At 38.0% G+C, this 23,787-nt stretch overlaps 1 protein-coding gene across 1 annotated transcript in view; it reads left to right on the top strand.

Moving 5' to 3' along the window:
* LOC128949503 (type II inositol 3,4-bisphosphate 4-phosphatase-like) overlaps positions 1–23,787 on the top strand; it is an 80,294-nt gene that overhangs the window by 31,233 nt on the left and 25,274 nt on the right. The window contains exons 6-12 of the mRNA XM_054294355.1: positions 682–894; positions 5,527–5,671; positions 13,750–13,921; positions 14,791–14,915; positions 15,831–15,948; positions 17,636–17,776; positions 20,326–20,423. Of these exons, the coding sequence (XP_054150330.1) occupies positions 682–894; positions 5,527–5,671; positions 13,750–13,921; positions 14,791–14,915; positions 15,831–15,948; positions 17,636–17,776; positions 20,326–20,423 (1,012 nt within the window). The remainder of the gene's footprint in view (positions 1–681; positions 895–5,526; positions 5,672–13,749; positions 13,922–14,790; positions 14,916–15,830; positions 15,949–17,635; positions 17,777–20,325; positions 20,424–23,787) is intronic.

Here is a 23,787-nt window from a genome sequence, read left to right as displayed (position 1 = left end):
GTGGAAGGGAGATGAATAATGCAGGGAGGTTGAAGGATTTAAAAAATACGGTAAAATGCCAGCTGTAACAGTCAACATAGAAAAATGATGCAGAGATTGAATAGCATCTTCAGAAGACCCGAGAAGACAACTTCAGAGTTTCCTTTCTTTAAAATATACAAAAAAATCAAGCTTGAAATCAGGTGTCACCTACCATGATATCTGGGTTGACACCTACCAGTAGTAAAATTTATCTGTGGAAATACTGCTTTTGCAGATACTGCTATTTCAGCATTGTAGAGTGGTGGGTTTTATTTAGAGAGATTATTGAACTGGTTAATTGTGTTTTATCTTACACTTATTCAGAAATCATCGTGCTGTGGTTGGTTACTCTTGGAAGTGGTTCTTGTTGAGGCTTGCCTCTGAGGTGAAATTTGGAATTCAAATAAAATGTGAAAAGATTGTGATCTCTGACAGATAATGTGCTCCTGTGTTAATGCTTAGAACACTGGGATTGTAGAATGTGATCTCTAAAACTCTTGAAATTTTCCTCATTATTTGTTGGCCTACTTTGTTTTCTGCCTCCCAGGCAGGCCTGAAACAAATAGCCGCTCTGCCTAAGGATAATTCATTGTTACACAGCTTTGCTGCCATACCACATTCTTTGCTCTAACCTTTCCATTGGTTTGGTTTTTTCCCTAGACGGAGTTATTTGTGCACACGTTCAAGGACCAGCTGGTGAGAAGTGCCCTTCTAGCGCTGTACACGGCCCGGCCTGGCTGTGTGCTCAAGAAACCAGCTGTGCCCAGGAGCAGTGCAGAGGAAGGGGCTGATGCACAGCACCAGGACCATCCTGCTCACGTCAAAAGGCAGGACTCCATACCCCATCATTCTGAGTATGATGAGGAGGAGTGGGTAAGTGGACAGAAACCCTTGGCCAGTGAAACCCTACAAATTAGCATAAGCCACCTCAAGCCCTCAGTGTCCTTGTCACATGCCGTTGCAGGGGGCAAAGGGGTGCAAAACTGTAAAATTGTGCTTCTCAGATGCATCGCAGATATGCAGATTTTGAAGCTAAATTGCAAGGCTTTGCCTAAGTACAGTGTGCTGCTCTGAGACTGCCTAGTTGTGCATAGAACAGTGAAGGTGTTGAGTGTATTCTTGCCCAGACACAAGAATAGTCTTTGTTCTTACTTGGGTTGGTTTTGCTAGTTGGGCAGATTTAAGGACTGGAACAGTATATGCTGTTCACAGGGAAATGGTTTTTTTGTTCCCCACCCCCTGCAACACCCCTCTCCAGCCCTCAGGCTGTAATCATTTTAAATACACTGAATTAACCCTCAGCCCATTGCCCCTAGACTCTGTTCTTAGAAACTGTCTGAGGTTCTGTAAAAGAATTAAATACAGTGTTTGGATTTTAACATTCTTAGCATATCTTTCAAAGATATGTATTATTTATATGGCTGAAATGTTATAAATCAATTATTTTGGTGGATGTCTTCTTTAATAGGTCTGTTACTTTATTTCATACGTACTCAAGCTATTTTTATTCAGTCCAGGCTCATGCTTTGAGTTCATCACTGTATTCTCATAGACGTAAAGGATGTCAGCATATTCATCTCTATTGTAAATAATTAATAACTTGTGTGAGCTATGGTATTCCACCTAACCTGTAATTTTTTCCACACCAAAAATAAAGGAAGAAGAATATATTTCTTCTAGAAGAAAGGCAATTATTTCCAGCCCCATGCATTAAGTATTCGTGAGATTTAAACAATAAATAACTCATTATTTCATTTGTCCTCCAGTTTTAGAGCCTTTAATTCACTTTTTCTTGTTTTCTCAACAACCTGAGGGGCTGGAATGGTGCTCTTTGCTTGAACTAAAGCCAAAATGTTTGTTTTTAGCTGTTGAAACATTTAGAGATATAAATAACACAATAGTTTTTGTAAAAGAGATAAATTTTGCACTGGAAAAAGTGGCATTTGTGAAAGCTGCATTTTAATTTAGTACTGCAGTTCAGCATCTCTGAAGAGAAGATAGCTTTGCTGTAATTCATAACTAAAAGCCGCCAGGTGCTTGGTCCTCACCTATTAAACTGCATAAGTGGGTCATTTTAAACAGCATTCATTTTTTTCTGCTGAATTAGTAATCTTGATTCAAATTAAATGTATCTTTCACTGTTTTCTGAATTGAGCTGAGTCAGAGTCATTGTCAAACTTGAGACAGTATAAATTTTGGAGAAATTTTGTGATTTTTTCTGGATTTGAATGGTTAAACTTTTCAGTTATTTCTGTCAGTAGAGGTGATATGAGTTTTAATAATCAAATTGTGATTAGCACGATGGAAAGAGAAAGAATAAAGGCATGTAAAATTTGAAAAAACACTTAATCCACTGTGAAACACAACTATAAAGGGAAAAACTTTAATATATGTTGCTTTGTATGCACAATGCTCTCTCCTCCTTTGCTGTTGTAGGTTTTTTCCTCACTATTATCAGTACTAAGTGTTATAAGTACTATTATAAGTACTAGTGTTACATTTTGCAGTTGGAACTTTAGTTTTGCCTGAAATCTACATCCTTAAACAACTCTTTAAGCTGACCCTTGAAGCAGCCCACGAGGGTGTTAATCTCTGAGCAGAGCTCAAAAAGGCCTTAAGGAATTATCTGAATATCCACTGAAATGAAGGCGACACAGCATCTTCAGAGTGCTTGGACGTGCAGATGCTGTGCCATACATGGCACAAGCAAAGCACACAGCTGAAGTGGTGTGTATGGAGGGACAAGAAGTGACTGAGGAGCTCTGTGGTGAATTCGGAAAGGCTGAGAATCCTTTAAAAACAGAAACAGCCTCTGGGACTCCACTGGCTGGCAGTGTTTAGAAGGAAGACATCCAGTCAGGTGCAGTGACAGAAAGGAGTGTCCATTCCTGCTCTCTGAAATGAGGAAGGTGTCTTAGTTTTTAATGATACTTTCTGATCAGATGGAACTTAATTACAATTTTTTCAGTTGGATGAATGAAAGAGAATTATTTTACAGGCTCATTTTTAATTGTCCTAGGAGAGGTGCCCAGCTTTCACTGATGCCAAGGCCTGCCTTTCCATCTTTTCATCTGCTTAAGAAGATGAAAGGTCAGTGCTAGGCTACAGGAAAATATTCTGGAAGTAGTAAAAGATGACAATAAGAAGTGACGAAGTGAAGGGAGACGGCCCATCTTAATTGATCAGCATCGAACTCCAATTTATTGATCCAACATGCACATTTTTATAACCGTGTTAATTAAGTTCATACATATTGCAAAACCCGAGCTCATCATTGGCTACAGATTACACAGCAACCCCTCCTCTTGTTTTCAATACCTGTGGTTTGTTATTGAGACCAAAACTTGTGTTTCTCATCCTGTTATTAACTGTTCTCAAGGCCTCCATGTTTGTCACTGCTTTCCCATCACTACCCAAGGACAAGGTATTTACTTGTTATTAAAAACAAGCCTGAGAACTTTGCTGTTTACAGCTGCCTTTTACTTTTCAATCAGCTGTATATTTTCATGGCCTTTTTTCCTTCAAGCCATGTCTGAGCAAAATTCTCCAACAAAGAAACGGATTAATTTCTTCTCATGGAGAATCATAGAAGCCACTTGATTTTCAGTGATGGGAAACTGCAGTTTTACTTGAAAATTGTTCCTGCCAAACTGCAGAATTTCAACAGCCTTCTTAGATAAACGTGACTGCCTTTGGTGCAGACAGAATAACATCTCAATGAATGATAAATAGATGCCTCTACATTTTCTATCTGCCCACAATCCCAGGAGCCTCCTGTGTGGAGAAAAGGGGCTGTGAAACAGGCCCTTGCTCCCTCTCAGTTGCTTGTATATAAAAAAGCCAGATACATGATAATAAGAGTGAGCTTTCTGTCAACAGATGTTTATGAATTTCGCTTCTAAACCCTCAGGGAACGTTTGTGGGAATATTGTATAGAAATCATCTCAATGCTGGGTTAATAGTTGGTTTGAAAAAAGTGCTCTTTCCAATGTGAAACAAGGGCTCATATTTGTGTTGCTTGTGCAATAACTCCAGATGCTCTTTAAGAGCTTAATGCTTTTTTTGTGCAGGAATTAAGTTCCCCCATCACACAAAAGAAAAGGGAAATTAGATTGCTCCAACTTCTCTGAGCAACCTCACTTGCATATTCCTCAGCAACTTCAGTGACTGAAAGCTCTGAAGCTCCCTTATACTCTGGAGGATTCTTCATAGAATCCTTCTCCCCAGAATTATGCTTGTGGGCGGTAAAAATCAGTAGTTTCACACATATTGTAAATGTTTTTTCAGGATTGCTTGAAGTGCATAGAGGAGGAAACTTTTGAAGGAATCTATACCTGCCCTCAGTCTTTTGTGTCCTCAGGAGGAGGGAGCAGGGCATAAGATAAGATCCCTCTAGTCAGGCTGAAGCGAGGCATATAGTTGAAAAGCGACATTAGATTTAAATGTTTGCCTTAGCAGTGGCTCTAGATTTGCCTCCACTCAAAATCCAAGGGTTGCCATTTAAACGGAACTATGCTATTTCTCTGAGTTCTCAGTTTTCTTTAACCTTCTCTCTTGGTATTTTTGCAACTTCATTTTTCCGCCTGAAGACCTGACAAATACATAATGCTTCTGGCTCTGTAAAATACAAAACAAAGCAGTGATGTTAAATTCCCATTTTTAACCCTCAAGCAAACTCTGGTTGCTCTGCAATACTTTCAGAATGACTCAGCATTGAAACATATACTTGGAGAGGGAAGGGTGGTTTCTGTGGGTTTGTTATGGTTTGGTTTTAGTCTGATTGCTTGTCTTGTGAACAGCCTCATTACTTGTATGGCTTGGTTTCTTCCTTCTTATTCAGTGCTGCAAAAGTGGGTGCAAAAGCTTTGATTATCCATAACAGCTCTTTCTTATGCTCCACATGATTTCTTTTCCTCTCTGCTTGTACAGAACTTTTTGTACCTCTCTATTACTTCCCTAATTCTCCTATTGTAAACTCAGTTAAGTGTGACGGTTGCAGTTTGTGTGAGAGGTGAGGAACAAAACTGAAATTGTGTTAGCTAATAAATATGCCATGACAGCAAGTTTCTCATTTTAGTCCTTGAATTAACATTTTCTTCAGCAGAGTAACTGATGTGATAAAATACAGGATATGTTAAATTATCAAAAAGAGGTTATTAAACACTGTGACAAAACTGGCCCACACAAGGTTTCATTTGTCAAGCTTTGAGTGTGTCTGTACTCTTAAGGTATCATTTAAATAGACAAGCTGCTCAGTTCCTTGCTATTAGACCTGAAACTTTGTCTGCATTATGTCGAGTTTGAAGCGCTTGTGCACAGTGTCTAAAACCATAAAAGTTTGGGTTCATTTACGCTGCAAGAGAATCTCCATGAAAAAGGCTCAGGTTGGTAATAGGCTGAAGGATGAGAGGAGCAGTCGTATGCTAACATCATGAATAACTTACTATTGTCCCTTTTTGGTTTTTTTTCTGCAGTAACATGCAGTGATAATTCTGGTCTTTTCAGGACAGGGTCTGGGCCAACGTGGCAAAGAGTTTGAACTGCCTTATTGCCATGGTGGACAGGCTGCTTGAAAAGGACAACATCAGCAACATCAAAGAGGGTGAAAATGAGCCTTCAGCAGAAGATTGCAAGGTGTTGCATACAGGCGGTAAGCAACCTCCCCTAATTTTTTTTTTTTTAGTCATTGACAAGAGTAAAGAAAAATTTGCACAGCTACAGAAAAGTCATCTAGAGAAGACTCCATAGTATCTTTGATGAGAGTGCTAATGGCAAGGTTTACACATTTGTGGGAGGTTATTTATCAAAGTACAGCTTTAATGTGTGCTCAGACTGCTTGCCATGTGCAGTTGTTTGTGCTAGAGTGTAAACCTTTTGAAACTAGAGTCTTTTCTTTTTGTAGGCTGATGTAATTTAATTTACTCTAGATTTTACTTGCGTGTAGTATTTTGAGGAAAAAAAAAATTGGACTGTGTCTTACCCCATAGAAAATTTGTAAGGAAAGGTGAACATTCTGAATCAGTGTCATTCTCCTGCAAATGCTTCTGCTTTTCTGAGGTGATATACTGAGTTTTATTTTCTGATTTGATAAAATTCATGTTTACCTGGATATACCTGTCAGCCTGTGTCAAAAGGTCAAATGGAATAATTCAGTGGGATGATGTAAAGAAAATTTTGTGACAAGGGTCCTTGTCACCTTCTGATCTTCTCCTTCTCATCTTCTGATCTTCTTCTGATCTTCTCCTATGATTCATGTTTGCATTCTTGATGCATAGATTATATCTGCTTAATAAGTCTAATGGGATTTTCTAGTCTGAAAGTGTGTTGCAATAAATGAAACAGATCCTTAGTGATGGTGGTAGTAGTCCTAATGGAAGGACATCAGAGCCAACCTTTGTGCCACTCTTTGGCTAAATAAATCAACTCCCCATACAAAACAACAAACCAACACAACTGCTTTATTTTGTACAGTTTTGTATAGTTTCAATTTTCTTTTTTTTCATTGTGCATTTTATCCTGTGTCTTCCCTTACATGTTCTCCACGGAATTTAATGACATCATTTTATATAAAGACTTTTAAAGTTATCAGTACTCACTTGTAATTTATTTCTTACACAACAAGAATTAAAATCACTTTTAAAGTTTTATGTCATTTGTGTAGTACTGGTGAGATCTGTGAATTCTGGTTGTAGTATTGATTTTTAATGCAGCTGTAACATCTGCATTTTACCAGTGTGAGAGGTTTATGCTGGAGTCCTGGCATCCTTGTTTTCAGTGCAAGATGTGTTGGACTTGATTTTGTGTGATTTGTTCAGAGAGCAGCTTATTCCTTATCTGTTTGGTTCTCTAAGTTTCTGTCTACCAGGCATGTAATGTTAGACAGGAGGGTGATATAATCTCTGCTCTCTAGTGAAGGCTTGCAGGTGAAAAATATCAACACAGCTTTCTACACCTTTCCCGCCTTCCTCAGAGAAAGTACAAATATTCAACAGCTAGGTAGGTGTAGTTTTGAACTTGGGAGAATCCTTAGATGGTGGGCCTTTTACAGACTTTTACAGACTTTTCCCTAATTTCCTTCACTCTCTTCAACCCCCTGAGTATCTCCTCTGCTATACGCCGTGTTATGGATTTAACCAGCACAGGCAAATGAAATATTGGTTACAACTTTTAGGTCACAAGCCAAAAACAAAAAAGGAAAAAGCAAAGTTGCATCATTTAAAGTACTGTAATAAGGCAGCCATCAAGTCATCAAGTAGAATGAAAGGTAGCTCTTGCTTAGCAATAATGATAATAGTGATGGTTAGAAAATTTTAGATGAGCTTCATCCAGCTGAGAGGTTGTCTTCTGGAGCTGGTGGGCCAAAGACACAAAAAATATCCAACTGCTATGATGCTGGAATAAATCCTTGCTTTTTTCTTCATTTCAGAGCCATCCCTATTTCTCTTGAATAAGTACAGGTGTCCTTCAGTGAGAGCAGTGCTTTTGTTGAGCTGTCCTGAAAGTTCTCTAACACTCCCTCACATGAGAGCTGCAGAGATCTGTGGGGCAAACTGCTGTGTTTTCATGTCCTTTTTGAGTAAGACATCGTTTTAGGAATGCCTTGGACAGTTTATAGGACTTTCAAGGTCACATAGAGATGGAGACGTTTTAAAATTGCTTTCTTTTATAGGACTAACTTGAAAGATGGAGCTTTCCGAAGAGCTTTCCAGGTGTGTGCCAAAGTTGGTTCCCTAATGATTTTCAAAACTTTGGGGCCAGAATTTTTCATGCTTGACTTCTCTATGAGAGTGTGGGTGTAGATGTTTGTTTTTCTCTGCATCTCCCTCTCTGAAATTTAACGTGAAACCCTAAGGCTGCACTGTGAAGCAACTACACAGAGGTTGAGATTCCAAGTTTACAGTTACAAATTTGGCTTTAATTCTGCTTCATTTTAAACTTGAAGCCTGATTATGAGTTCACAGCATTTTCCTAGATACAAAATCACACTGTGTACGCCCATAGATACATTTCTAAAATAACAGACTTTTGCACTACTTAAAATTCACAAACGTGACATAAATGAAAAGCTTGCCACATCTTGCTTATATATTATACATAATTTGAGCATATTTGAGCATAATGTATTTCATTAATACTGCAAATATATGGCACAGGTTGATCTTTAAGTCTGAAACTGCTTTAGTTGATACTCAGAGAAATTGGGCTGCTTTTGTAAGAAAAAGAATGCAGAGTTTTGAACAAAATAATAACAAATAAGCCTTGAAGTATGAGATTAAATTTTTGCTTATTTAGTGAACCTGACTGGTTTTTTGTAGCATATAGCAATGAAAGACCTTTCAAAAAATGCACATCTGTTCATTTTAGATGATAGAAAATATTATGACAATATTTTGATGCAATAGCATTTTCATATAAATTTAGATATTGTTGTAACATATATTCAGAGTTTCCTAAAGTAGGTTGATATTTGCAGTCTCAGTGACTATGGCATTGTGTGATCTTACTCTCTTTTTTCAAACATGTTTATATTTGTTGTTTGGAATCTTTGTAATTGGAGATACTGGAGCACTTTTTTTTGCTGTACTCTGCCTTTCAATGTGAATTATACCTTCCTTAGCCTTAACTTTTCATGCAGTCTGACCTTTGAGTGTATTCTAAAGACTGAATTTGAGTTACAGTTACCAAGGTAACATGCTATGGTTTCATCAGTCGCAGGATTATGAATCCTCTGCAGGATAAATCAGGAAGAGTAGAAGGATTTTTAAGGAGAGGGCTTTTTTGTTGTTCTTCTGACTCTAGTCTGGTTTGCCTTGGAGAAATATGTGACAACATTAAATTCTTTTCACTTTTGCCTTTTCGTTTTCCGTGAGAGTTGTGATGTGAAAGCCTGTCCTGCAGCATTAGAGGTGCCAGTGGAACACAGCGTTGGCTCTGGTGCTGGCACAGCCCCGACAGATGTCTGTGCTTGGCTGCTGCATGTGGCTGCTGTTTCTGTCTGCTGCTCGTGCCTCCTGTCAGAGCTCCCACCCAGCCGTTCCCTCGCTGCCTCTGCGTGAGGACTCCCCCATTTGATACACACAGGATCCACCTAGCATCACAAACAATTTGAGTTGCCAGTGTGATTGCACCTGGATTTTGCCTTTAAGTGAATTATGGAATCATGAGCTCCGTGAACTGGCCCTTGATAACCTTCAGCATAGGTTTGCAAAGAGCACCTGGGGAACATTGCCACATTTCCTAGCTGGAATTACAGGAGACCTCTGTTCATACTCACATTGCTACAGACACATGTGGGTTTATTTTTCTTGTATTATCTCATACCTGTTGGGGACTATATAAGTTTAGATTCAAAATTTCGGACTTTCATTGCCCTGGGGATGGGGACTACATCTTTCGTTGCATCCCTTCCAATGCAGGCTGGTAGAAGTGGGAAATAAAGCTATGTTCTGTGGGAAATAAAGCCGTGCTCTAGTTTTATTGGAATCTTCAGAAAAGCTTTTATTATAAAATATTGTTTAGTCATGAAGATGAAAAATTTTTCTGTGGTCTGTGTCCTTGAGCAGCAGACATAATTTATTTAGAGCAGTCACATGTGAAAAGCTTTCTCTTTCCTTCCTCTTCCTCACATTTTTCCTTCCTTTTCTTTGAAGCTTGTATTTACAAAAGTTTTACTTATGCTTTTTTTTCCCCTTTTCCCCTCTCTTCTGTGTCATCCTTTTCTTTTTGATAGGATCCTTATCTGGGCTGAATGTAGCCCAGGAATACAAGACAATCCCCTTCAGCAGTACTTTCTCTAAGTACTTTGGCTAAAAACAGAAGCTGAAAAATATGTAAGGGAAAGACTGTTTAACTGAATCAACAAACTAAAACAAGATATAAGAATATTTAGTTGCACAGCATTCACAGAACCTTCCTATGCTTAAAGTGTATTAGATTTTCTTAGCTTTGTCTTTTATTACCTTTGTCCTCTCTTTCTGTTTTCACTCTGACTAAGCATGCTGAGATGCTCATGTAGGTATTATTGGATGGTTTTGGGTTTAGCTATTAATCCATGTGACAGTGGAGAAAATCTTGGATGGTTGCAGTGGAATAATAAATCCCAAGAATTCCAAATTTCTGGACACCCAAACTGTGCAAAGCAAACTGCTACCTTCAAGTGCAGGAACACCAGGAAATCTTATTCAGGTTTTTATTGTTCCTGCAAGAACTGCTGCAGCATTATGAGTACAAAGCCTCCTCCTTTTTCAAAGAGCTTAGCCCTCAGCTACAGTTCAGCTGAGCTCCAAGAGCTGCGTGGCAAAATAAAGAAATAAGGCACTGACCTTTTTATGGTGCAAAGTTGAATATGTGCAATCTTCTGTCTTTTTAAACCTCCCTTTAAAAAAAAAAAAAACATTAATTCAAAGACTGTTCCTTTCCTAAGTCAGTAAAATCAAATTCTGGGTTAATTATTTCATGCTGATTTTAGGGATTTACTGCTGCTGTGTTGGTTGGTTGGTTTGATTTGCCTGCCTTTTTCATTAAAACAGAGTTTGTCTAATGATCACTTTGTGATATAAAGACAACTCATTTATGTTTTTTTACCTCTAATTATTTCAATTCTGTCATGGAATATTTTTATGATCAGGTAGCGAGTGATTAATTTAAGTGAAACGTTACCTCGTGGGTATCTGCTGTTACATTTATACGTCACATTTATATTTGTATTTCTTACATTTGTGTGGCTGTAGTGCCCCCCTTTGCTTTAAGGGCACAACATTATGCATTCTTCTGCTTTTTCTTTAAGGTTTGGTTTTTTAACTTCATACCATTCAAGTTTTGAAGTGACTTAAAGCAATTTATGGATTTTAGGTGGCACAAATAGCAGTGACAAAATTGGCTTTTTTAATCTGTTGCTAGGGCTAAAGGAGATAGGAGTACTATGCTGAAGCATCCTTTTTGGTTACCAGCATATTTTAATGAGCATTTCAGTGGGCCTGACTTTGAAAAGACCAGAAGCTTGCTTTTCTGCCAAAGTTTATAAAATTTAACATGTGGTTTGACATATTGCAACTTGGATATGAGCACGCAGAACTGACTAGCTGGGTGCTAAGCAGGTCATTTGCCTGCACAGCCTGTTGATTACAGGAACATGGGGCTGAAGGGCGTTTTCCAGTAACCAAAGGGCAAATCCTGTCACAGACTGAGCTGCCATCACTCTCTTGGCAATGAACATGGAATATTTACTCAGTGCTTTGTGGAACATGCACTTTTGTTTTAATCTCATTCTAACTGCATAGCGGTGGTACTGTCCTTTTAGTTTCATCCTTTAATTTTTTAATTTAATATGTTTGGTTTTCATGCCTTGTTTTAGTTTCCCGTGGCTGACTAGCTCTATTTTTGTGCTGAGTTTCTTTGCTTTATCCGGAGACTCTGACAGTTCTTCTGGATGCTAAGTGTTCCAAACTGACAGGCTGCCCATGTCATTTTAGCAACCTGCCAGTCATCCCGGAGTCTCCTTGTCGCTTCTGTTCTTGCTTCTAATCTCCTTTTTTTAGATGGTCACTCATTCAGTTAATTCTTCACCCCTTCTTCAAACAATTTTCTGCTGTGATTTTAATTTAAAAGAAAGTTGAGATCCGAAGGCTCAATGTGTGTGAGTCCATGAATGTGTTAAAAGCAATAATTTGTATTATTCCTTTCCTGAAGTGATTCTACAAAGGTATTCTGAAAAATATCTTATTCTAAAATGTATACAATATGATTTACTGAGTCACTCTAAGAGAACTCTTAGACTTTAGACTTTGAGCTTACTTTGCTGCTGATGCTTTTATTGGCATATGTATATTGCTTAAATTAATAAAGGATTGTAATTTGACTGAGACTTTAGATTGCCTGATCTGTCTACACTGGCTTCCAGTACATTACACTTTTTTGTCTACCTTATTTCTAAACTCGTCTGTGTTTTGCAGCAGCCTCTGGTTGTTCTTTTGCTTTTATTCCCTGGAATAAACACCACAGTTAGTTCTTGTTATTTTCTCCTCAGGAAGAGGGGAAATCAAGTTGCTGCTCAGTCTTTTTCATCAGCTTAAGGAGATTAAATCTTGGTAGCTCTGCGCTGCAAGCTCTCCATTTTTCCAGCAGCCTCTCTAAAACGTGTACACCAGCGTTTGGCACACAGCGTGTCATCACTCTGTTAGCCAATGACATGTATAAAATCACCTGGAGCTTGTGCCTGGGGGTGGCTCATGGTCTGTTTTGTCAGGATGACACTCGCTTCAGAACTGCTTTTTTCCAGGGAATGCTTCCTCAGTCTGTGTTACTCATGGTTAAATATGTATGACTGTGGTAAAACTCATGTTGTCTGACCACAAAGTTAACAAAGAGCTCATCCGATTCTCTGTGCATGCTCTGTCCTTGTTCCCCTTTCCTGCTCCTTGCTTTCTCTAATTTCTCCCAGCTTTCAAAGCTCTCTGCAGTCTTCTTGGCTGCAGTTTTATTAATTTGTGTGTTTTTCTGGAGCTCAGCCAAATTGACTGGCAACAGGCAGCTGTCTTCTGCCTCAAGAACTTCCTCAGTTCTAATGAGGTTTTACTGGCCTGACTCAGAATGTTACCTGAAACAACACGCTGCTGTCTTGCACCTAATTACAACAGATTTTAATTATCATTGATTCTTAATTACACTGACCTACAGAAAATATGAGCCAATTATAGACTGTTGCATTGTCAGTTGCATTCCCAACTTTTATATAGATTCTTCTAGAGTGTTGATTTCCCTCATTTCAAACTGTACAATCAAACTGAGATGTAGATTCTGAAGGAGGGGGATTTATTTATTTGTTTTTATTATTTGCTCAACTTAGGGGTAGGCAAAGCCATATGCAACTACCAGGCAGGTCTGATTTTATTAAATCATATAAAATTCAGGAGTAGCTGGGATTATTGGGCAAGTTTGTGTAAGGTGTTCCAATTCTCCTCCATTCCTAGTTATCACTGTTTCATTTGTAATGTATTAAGGAATCACATTTTTCAATCATTTCATGAGTGTTTTTTTTAATATGCCTAGCGTGTATTTTCATAGAGAAAAACATGTTTCAAAATACTCTGCATCTCTCTGATAGAAATAGCTAAAATGAGTTCAAAATGTCTAAATGTTTAAAGAGAACAACATAGAATCTAAAAAAAAAGGAATATGGTCTGAAGCTTTTTATATTTCCAGCCTGTAGATTAAGTAGGTGATACCCTTCCAGATACCTATTTGTTATTGTGTTTTACCCTCCAGCACCCACCTTTTCTTAAATATTTGGTTATTCTCTCTGGTTTTGCATTTTTGATGCTATTTCATTTCTTACATAGCCAGTTCTGAGTCCTGAAAGGAGACTCCATCGCCACTGTATTAATCTCTGTGTGCTAAATGAGGTTTTATGTGTTTCCCTGTGTACTCTGTTTGTGACACTTGAATACCAGTTTTACAGGGATGCTGGGACTGTTGGAAAAGGCCATTGTTTCAGAGTGCAGTTGGATTCAGGCCAGGGATTTAACCCCATTCCCAGTGGTAAGATGGAATCCTGCTTATAAGTATGTTCTCCAGTGGCATTTGTGGTCCCACAGTGGTCTGGGGAGAGCTGCAGGGGTTGTTTTAAAGGGAAGGGTGATGTGCACAGCTGCTCCTGCCATCCTTCCTAGTGAAGAAGGGTTTTTCACTGCGAGTTTTCCAGTCTGGAGCAGATGACCTGTCGTGTTGTAGGTGACTGGTACGAGCAGCTGTACCCGCTGGTGGTCACGCTGAAGGACTGCATGGCAGAGGTGGTGACCAGGGCCAAGCAGTCCATGGCCTTTGTCCTGCTCCAGGAACTTGCCTGTGGCTTGCCCCAGTGCCTGATGCTGACCCTGAGGAGAGACATCGTCTTCAGCCAAGCAGTAGGTTGTCTTGTGTCGCTCACTTCCTTCTCTTGCTCTAATTATAAGCATACTCTTCATGCCAGTGTTTGTGGGTTTCTTTCTCATTGGTTTTTTTTTTTTCCCTTACAATTTGATACAGCTTTTTCATTTATTTTCCATTATATTCACCTAAATAATTTATAATGTGGTAAGAAATTAAATAGGAAGTAGAAATCCATGGTACTGGCTAGGCAGCATCCAAGCCAGGGAGATTTTTTTCTCCTGGTCACCTTGGAAATAGGGAGAAGACAATTTGTTTTCAGTTTGTGGCAGTGTTTTAAGTGTTTAAATACTATTAGCATGTCTTTCCTTAGAACTGTCTTTTCTTGGCAAATAACTGAAGCTCTTTATGTCTTCTCCTGTATATCATGTTTTTTTCAGATAGATTTTTTTCTAAACATTTCACTTAATTTCTCTCTTAAGTTGGCAGCTGCCTAGGAGATTCAGTTACATTAGATGTTGAACCACTTTCAAATCCATCAGAATTCACATGTTTAATTCACAGTCTTGCATGTTTGAAGCCTGACAAGTGAGGTTCTGGTCTTATTTATGTCAGTGTAAATAACACACAATGATACAAAACAAATTAAGCTTATCTAATATACCTTAACAGAATATTTCACTACTTTATACACCCCCAAAAAACCCATCAAAATACATTATTATGAAATCATGTACTTAGTCACTAAACAGAAATACCTATGCTGATTTCTCAAATATGTAGGTGCTACCTCTGTTGTGTATAATGATGGCAAGCCTCATTTTAACTGTTTGTCTTGTAACAGTTGAAATGTCTTGTATCTGTTTGTCTTGTAACACTCTTGCACATGTTTTAATTATCTTTACAACTCGCTGGATTGGTCTGTGGTTTTGCAATCAAATTGCACACAGGTTTACATGATCAAGGATTTTTACAACAGCTTCACACTGTTGGATTGCTGGTGCAGTATGAAGGACTCCTTAGCACATACAGTAAGTATTGCTCTTGGACAAAGTTCCTTATGTTTCCTGCCCAGAAGTTACCCAGGAAGTTCTTATTTTAACCTCAGCAAGCCTCTTATTTGGCTTGCTGAATCAAATCTTGTCCTTACAAGACAGTAGACTTGCACATAATAGCACAGCTGAAGTCATTGACACTGTGTTGTTAATTCTGCAGCAAAAGTTATTAATCTGTTTCATTCTGAGTTCCTCAGAGAACACGGCCTGCTTATTGTTCCATGCAGACCTGACCCAAAATAGCAGGTTTATAAAACTAATGCAAACGGAAGATTTAAACACTTACTGCTTTTATCAGCCTCGGCCCTGATCCCCAGTGCTGATAATGTGAAGATAGCCTGAAAACAGTTTCATAGTTTGTTACACATGCCATTATTTGATATGTATTAAAAAGGAAATTTGGAGGGAGAAATTGTCTTATGTTTCAAACTTTGAACTAGATCTATTGGAATCATTCCCTGAATCAGAGATTTTGACTAAAGTAGAGGAATTTAGCATTTGTGCAGCTTTATTATGCAGTTGCTCATTTGGAGATAGCTGTCTTCTTCATTTTACATGATGCTTGTTTTTATTCTCAAAACCTTTGTCCTCCATCAGCAGGAAAGCCTTTTGAAAACTTTCAGAATAGACAAAAATGGCTTTTCTGAGGTTATTTTATGCCTATATAGAGCAGGCTGATTTTCAGAATTGCTTAATACTCATGGTTACCATTTAGGGCACAGAATTGTCAGCAGTTCAAGAAATGAGTCTGGTTTTATGTAGGTTACTGTAATGTGGATTTAGAACTGTGATTTTTAGATGCACAGACTGGAAAATATATTGCTTTGCCCTGACCTATACAGTGACTGATCTGCCAACTCTGTTAATAGTCTCTTTAATCTTTTCATGTAGGTGAAGAAGCAGGGATGCTCGAAGACATGGCTGTGGGCATTTCAGATTTGCAGAAAGTAATGTTTAGAGTAATTGAAGCCAAGTCAGAAGATTTTTTGCCTATTATAAGTGGAAGGCGGTAAGAACTTTGTTTCTTGGAGCCCAGGAAACTGAGCTGCAGTTTTAATCTGTAGCCCATGAAACCCGTCTAATGGTTTTCTTGTTGCTGAGTTCTGTTTTATTGAAAGTGCATTGTTTTACTTTTTAGAAGGTGAGTTAGTAGGGATTCTAAAAGCCAGTAGGCTCTGGGTTACTCTCCTGATAAAAAGCTGAAGTTCCAGTTACTAATACAGATTAATCTGAGCAGCGTCTGTGTTGTGCAGAGCTGCTGGTGCATTATTCACACATGGATACTGAACCCTGGACAAGTGACAAGGCCATTGTTTACAAATGTGGTCTCTAACTGAGAAACTTTGCTTTTGAATGTCCTGAATTTGTATTTCAGCATGAGAAATGAAACTGCAGTTCCAAGAGTTAGGCCTTGATTGTTTTTAAGATGGAAACCAAAAAACTCCGATGCCACTTAGTATTAAAAACTTAGTAGTCACTTTTAAAAATGGAAGCCTTTTTTAGCTGCTGAAAATCACACAGGACATAGGCAGTCTCAGAAATCCTTGCACAAAATCACTTATCCTTTATGAATCTCACGTGAGTACTGCTGAATGTCAGGACATATACTGCAATAGTCCGTTTATTTTGGCTATTTGAGGGTTAACAAGATTGGAATGGATTTTTCATCTTTATTATTATTCTAGTCTGAAGCTCCAAATAGTTTTATTTTGCAAAAATCACTTCCTTAATAGTATCATTGCTCTTAAGATGACTGTAAATTAAATTCAGCTAAAAGCAGGAACTTTTAGAAAATATATGTTTCCTCTGAAGGGGGCTTTCACCACTGATTTACTTAATTAATCTGGATGATTCACTCTCATCATATGGGCTTTCTGAGAAGGGATTGAATAAATAACAGGAAGGCTGGAATATGATAGGCAATACAATGGGAATAATTAAAATTAAAAAAATTTTAAAAATAAAATCTACAAGGTTTATGTGGAGGAGTGCCATTCCTCTTAGAGCTGTGATAAGACTGCTCCTATCAAACAGCATTGGAAGTGAACCGTAAAAAGAAAAGATGAAAAGGTGAAAATCTAGTTATTTTCTAATAATTTTTTTAGAAACCCTCCATTTTTATTTTGGTTGTTATATGGTATGGCTCAATAAATGAGAGTGAAAGACTGTAGAAATGCAAGACAGAAAAATCAAACTACAAATTCTTATCTTGAAGAGTCAGCATATTTACTTGTAATTGTTTTTTCTAGGAAAGTGCTTAAACCTGACATTCTGTGTGCACAAACAAATCAATCCAAAGTGTGTGGCACTGTCTAGCAGTGCACTGATCATCTGGTGTGGGTGGTAGATACCAGCCACCCAGGGGAGGTGAAATTCTGTTCAGGAGCTCACATGCTTTTATTAGAGGCCATTCTTTTATTAGAGGCGCTTTTGGAACATTCTTTACAGAATCACAGAATATTTTGAGTTAGAAGGGACCCATATGCATCATCAAGTGCAACTCCTGGCCTTGCACAGGGCTTCCCAAGAATCACACCCCGTGCCTGAGAGTTCAGATGCTTCTTGAACTCTGTGAGGCTTGGTGCTGTGACACTTCCCAGGGGAGCCAGTTCAACCTGCTCAACCATTCTCTGGCTGAAGAAACTTTTCCTGACATTCAAGAACCCCATCCTCACTCTTGTTTTCATTGTTGCTAGTGAACATTACATTATAGAGGTCCAGCTCCCAGCAAAGATGTTTGAGCTGCTGCCACAAGAGATTAACGAGGGAAAGCTGCTTCGCATGTATCCAGTGCTCTTTAATGTTGGAATCAATGAGCAGCAAACACTGGCAGAGAGGTAAGGAAAAGTCACGTTGCATTTTCTGTCCAAGTACTCCATGCTGGTACAGGCTATCTCTCAGGATTAGAAACAAATCTTCTTTGTTATTTGCTCTTAGACAATCTCACATTGACTCAGTGTGTATTTTCAAAGGTATTAAAGGAAATAAACACAAGCTATGAAGCAATGTAGAACAGTGAAAAAGTCCAGATGAAGATAAGATCATAAGCAGGGCTCCGTTTCACAGAGTTGGTGCCATGTTTCTCTTGGATACAGGTGCAAAATGGATTTCTATTTCAGATGCAGAATTTTGGTTGTATGCAGTACTCTGAAATTCTCACACAAGTTTGAAAATTCAAAATTCTTACATCTTGAAGATGGGTTTGAAGAGACCAAACAAGTGATAAGCTAGAGAAATTAGTACTCCTCTGCAACAGATTGCTGGAAACTAATTAATTAGTATAAAAATAGTCATGGATTCACCAACGTATTAATTTTCTCTTCCAAGAGAAGGGTATCTGTCAGTCATGTTAAATTACCACATTTGTGCAGGGCTAAAACTGCAAAGTAGAAGTCAAGATGTCAATACAGACAGCTACTTTGTTAAAACTTCTTTTCTTTTAGCTGCTTTTATTAACAGAGCGTCCAAAATACCTAATGCTTATCTTGAGGTTGCATTTGCTCTAAGCCAAAAGCTTATAGCAAAGCTGTAGCTGGAGTAATGGAGGGAGACAGTGAAAATCCTTAACCTGGGTAATAGGCAAGAAGTTAAACACCACAGGATTTTATCTCCTGTTCACTGTAGACAGCCAAGTAAACCCAGTCTTTTAAAGAAGTCTACTAAAGAATGTCATCAGGTAGCTTTGTGAATGTTTATGGGACACTTCTCCAAGTTGAGTGGTGGTATGTGAGAAAATTTAGGCAGAAAGTTGAAATGGGAGACATAGACTGAATCTAAAGACAGTAAAATCTGGCATTTTACTGTGAAAGAGCTGGATAGCTGGTTAGAGAACTTGGAAACTTCTTGAAAATGAAAATAGGTTATTCTGATGACATAAAGAGAAAAGTGCTGAGAGGAGTGACGTGGCCAAACTCATAATGTGCAAAACCAACAAAATCAGTCATGACAGTTCTGAGTGGGACACTCAAAAAATAAGAGGTAAGACATGATGTGGTAAGCAAGAAGCAGGCTGGTGGGAGCTTACACGAGTGAGATAGGCAGGAAGGACTGAGTTATGAATAGTCTGAGGAAAAATTTGACAACATTTAGAAATAGCCTGATTACCTGGGGGCTTGTAGAGGAGTTGGTATGAAAAGATGCCTGGCTTGCAAGTGAAGTGGCAGGAAGTGTTGTTCCCAGTGGTCATTTTACATTGTGTGCAAAGAAAGCCATAGGAGAAAACAAAATAACTGCATATTTATAAATATGGATATGTACTAATATCTGCCAAGAAAATAAGTTCAATGCAGAAGCAGCTTTAATGCATGCAGTTACAGTCTGCTTTTGTCTTAATTCAAAATGCTGCTTAACTCCTAAAGTTGTACATTTGTTTTTGAGACTGAAAACACCACACACGATTTATGGCTAAAAACATGGAGGGGTTTGTGGGATAAAGAACCTGAGAATATAAAAACACTTTCGTGGCAAATTTCTAGGAAATGTTACTGTATTAGAAAAAAAATCTTTTAATTTGTTTTTTGATAGAATACACTTGAGAATGTTTCCGATTTAAAAGAAATGTTCTCATGTGACAGTGCAGCAATGGCTACTAAGGAAGTAGTTACATCTTCTCCCTGTGGCCTGTTGAAATATTTGCTTCCCTTGTTCCCAATTTAGCAGCATATTTGGTATCTTCTGATCTGTGTCCCCTTCTCTCTGAGTTTCTCACTTATCTGCCCATGCCTCTCTTCCTGTACTCCTCCATTCCCGTTTCAAATCTATTCTGAAGATGAATTTCAAAACTTTGGCCCTAATTGTCATGGGGACATTCGTGTCTTTACAATCATATCTCTTGTAGTACCGTGAGATTTAGTTTCTTGGCATGTGAAATGTGGCTGTTGTAGAAATCTTGGTCTCAGAGAGAAAGATATTTGTTTTTATAGCTACAGTTATTTTGTAGATAAGCTTCTCTTCCATCTTGTGTCACTTCCATATTATCCAGCTCTTACAGAAATTGGTATGCTTAAGCAGTAGCAGCACTAAGAGATGGAGAGTTGGTGTTCTCTGCCTGTGGTACCCAATTTTTGGAATTGGAATTCCCCCAAAGTGCCTTTCCATTTATTCACGATTTGTGAGGGGAAAAGAATAAGTGCCTTATTGCATGTTTGTAAATAGATTGCTTTGTTAATAAACTTTTGGAAGAAGTATGCATCAGCGATGATCTCGTTTCCAAAAATTAATTCCAAAGCATACAAGAACTTAACTACTGCATGTTTGACAAAATCTAATGCATTTAGCACCAAAGTTATTTCTTTATGCAAAGAAATAACTATGAAGGATAATTTATCTTTTGTTGTTGTTTGTGGGTTTTGGGTTTTTTTTCATAATTTATTGTGTATTTTCATAGGTTTGGAGATACCACTTTGCAGGAAAACATTAACCAGGAAAACTTAGAGCTTCTCAAAGAATATTACAAGTTATTTACAGAAAAAATGCCTCCTGATTGTGAGTACAAAATAATGCAATGTCCAAATCGGTTTGAAAAGCTTTGAGTAGGTAGAAGGTTATAAGACAGTAATATTAGCAGAATCCCATAACTTGTTCCATAAATTTAAACATTTTGTACCTGTACATGACCCTGCTGGTCTCAGGAGTGATTTCAGGCCTTGTGCCACAGCAGAAACTACAGAGAAAATGAAACAGAGGAATGATGAACTGAACAGCTATTTTAAGTTATTAAAATAATAAGTTTGTTAATATTTCATGTAGAGGACAGTCTGTACCTACTGTATTTTTACATAAATACTTGGTGGGCAATTTCATCAGCTTCAGTCATACCCTCTGTTCTTATTCTGAAAATATGTTGAGGTTTGGTGAACCATGGAGAAATCTGCAGATCAAATACAAGCAATGAGCCACATCATCATTATATGAACGACAAGGTTTCATTGGAATAGGCCCTGTATTCCACTTCTGTAGAACTTCTGTATTATAAACATAAGCATTACTATGCTGTTACTCTGATTGCCAGAAGCAAGGACTGAAGAAAACATCTGCATCAATCGAATCCTGTTAGTTTTAATGCCCAAACTATAGTCCCAAATGTGGGAGATTTAACTGCCTGATGTTTAAATGCTATGTAAAACTTTAATACATCACATGCGTATGTATACATGTTTATCTCTTATATCAGGATGATTTTAATTTGTTAATCATTTTGACAGAAACAAAAGCCCTTCCTAAATGATGGGCAGGATGCCCATCCATCCCCCCACAGACCTAGTATTTATTTCCAGGATGTCTACAGAGAAACTCATACAATAAGTTGGGTGATTAATTGAGGGGAATGTTGCTAAGAAAACATCCTCGAAAAACTAACCTCATGCAGGTTAGGACTAAGGTAGATCTGCTACCTCATAAATGGATTTTATTTTATAAAATACTGCATGCAGACAGTATTGGCTACTTTTCATTAACACAATTTAAACTTGTACTGCCTTCCTGAAGGATTATTAGTGAGCCACACAGTTCCTGGACTTCTTTCAGACTGTGAAGGCTTTTGAGAACTAATTGTGTCTAGTTCATCGTGTATTTTCTGGTTATTATAACTTTCTTGCTTTTTTTCTTTACCTTTAAGAACTCAGTCTCTTCTTTATACAATTTTTTGTGGAACATAAAGCATCTTTTGGTTCCACTGCCCTTCCCAGTAGCTCCCTGCCAGTATACAGAGTCAGTCTTTTGCCTTGGAGAAATGTGCCTTTTAAACCAGCCCCCTGGGAAAAAAGGGAAGCTCTCAAACTTGTTCATTTGTGGCAGGACTTAATCCCACTCCTGTTCCCCCTCGTCTGGAAGACAAACCTCCATACAAGGCTGGCAGCAACCCTGGTGCTGGGGCCACGTGAGAGGCATTCAATATTGATGGCTTTTTGATGGTTTTGTCCCACCTATCCAGATAATTTCCTATAATGCCAAATCTGTGCTACAAAATCAATGCAGGACTGTGTTCCCAAAGCTGTCAGTTCCAAACAGTGCTCAAAAAGCCCAACAGAATTTGAGCATTTGCAGCCCTATTTGCCAGGCTGTTGGATCCACCCTTGGTAGCCTCCCTGGCCTGCTGCCTCATTCATATATTCCCTTTCAAAGAATTCAATTTCCCACTCCCTGAAAGGTATTGCCACCTTCGCTGTTAGTTTTCCTCTTGTGTCTGTATTTCTCCTTGGCAATAATAGTCTTGCTTGTAACTAAGCATCCACTGACTTTCTGTCTTTAGGATGAACATACACTTCGTCATTTACCCATTTGTTAACTTCTTAAATTCTTTTAGCAGAAACTGAAAATAAGAGCATGTTTCCAGCAAGGTTCCTACCAAAAATGCTGACCAAATATAGCTCAAAATGGTACTGCTTTTATAGAAATACTAAGACAGTAAGGGTCCAAAAACGTAAGATAGTTGTTTAGTAGTACGTAAGTACCTGAAAACAAAAAGGCTGTTTGGTATTTCCAGGCTTCTCCCCCTTATCAGCCTGATTTGGTGGTTTGGTACTGTGGGGGACCCAAGGAGTTTAGGCCATTGATCATTTCCAGTCAAGGTGCAACCCCTTTGGCAGTACTGTGAATTAGGAGACTCTTGCTGTACCTGTGCTGAAGTCATCCCTCTGAGATGTCACGTTTTCTGCTGTGACCCAAAGGAAAGCTACTGGGAGCAATAGAATGTTTAGTGATACATTTGCATCATCTCAAAGCATCTTTGCCATTTTGTGCTCTCTGTTTTAAAGAAACAGATGCACCCATAAGTGTAATAGTCTAGCAGAGTGTGATGTGGTTTTATGTGCTCTACATTATCTAATGTACAATCAGAGCTTGTGATACAGAGGTAAAACAATCCACATTAAAATTATTGCAAAACAGATTCTGGATGTACGTTTTCCTCCCTTTTTCTTTTTTTCTTGTTTGTTTGTGAGTTTTTTTAGACAGCACAGTATGACTGGAGCAACTTAGTTCTTTTTGAATAGATTTAAAGTACTTCTTCCTATGAATCATGGATAAGGGAAACTACAGAATTTATTAGATGTAAAAGGTAAAAGCCTGTTGATGAGAGGGATCATTCCAACTTGGATCACGTTAGGAGAATGGATATTGACCTTCATTAATACTTCCCTCATTTTTTTTCTTCCAATTGAGTATAAGTTTTTGGGCTTGGGTTTGGGGCTTGGGTTGTGGGGTTTTTTCCCCTCACTGGATGGATAATTTACTTTCTCTGCTTGAAGAAATCCATTGATCAATTTAGTTTCACTTTGTTCCACTTGATTCTGGCCCCTTTATTTGGTGATAACTATGATTTAAATTCTTTTTACTTTGCCACCATGAGAAGAAATAATTTCAAAAAACAGATTCTGCATGTTTTTATTGATTTTCAGAACTAGCAAGGATAAATGCAACATTAGAAAAATCCCTCCTCTATATACATATGAAACAGAGGGGGAAATTAAATTGCCTACTCTTGAATTTTTGCTGGAGATGTAGGATAAATTAAACTTCAACTTAAATTCCATACCCAGAACAAGCAGGTAAATTTTTGGATTTTAAGCAAACTTGAAATTATTTTCTACTTCAAAATAAAGCCCCACTTAATTTCAGGAGAAAGATACTTTGTTATTTTTTAGAGGGGATACTAAGTGCTGTTTAACCCTTATCTTACATTATAGAAAAATCTAAGGCATATTTTAAAACAAAAACTAGATGTTTCAATTTGAAAACAAACCCCTAATTTTTTACTTTAATTTTAAAAAATAATCATCCCATCAAAGCAGGTTGTAATACACTCAGTTTTTTTTTTATTTTTCTGATTTCTTTTGAATGTCTGTAATAG

Source organism: Melozone crissalis, unplaced genomic scaffold (assembly GCF_028551555.1).
Source record: "Melozone crissalis strain CALT ecotype California unplaced genomic scaffold, PUWL_Pcris_2 ptg000245l_1, whole genome shotgun sequence".
NCBI classification, from domain to species: Eukaryota; Metazoa; Chordata; class Aves; order Passeriformes; family Passerellidae; genus Melozone; species Melozone crissalis.
The sequence above is the reverse complement of the archived record's forward strand: the minus strand, read 5'-3'. Positions and strand labels throughout refer to the sequence as shown.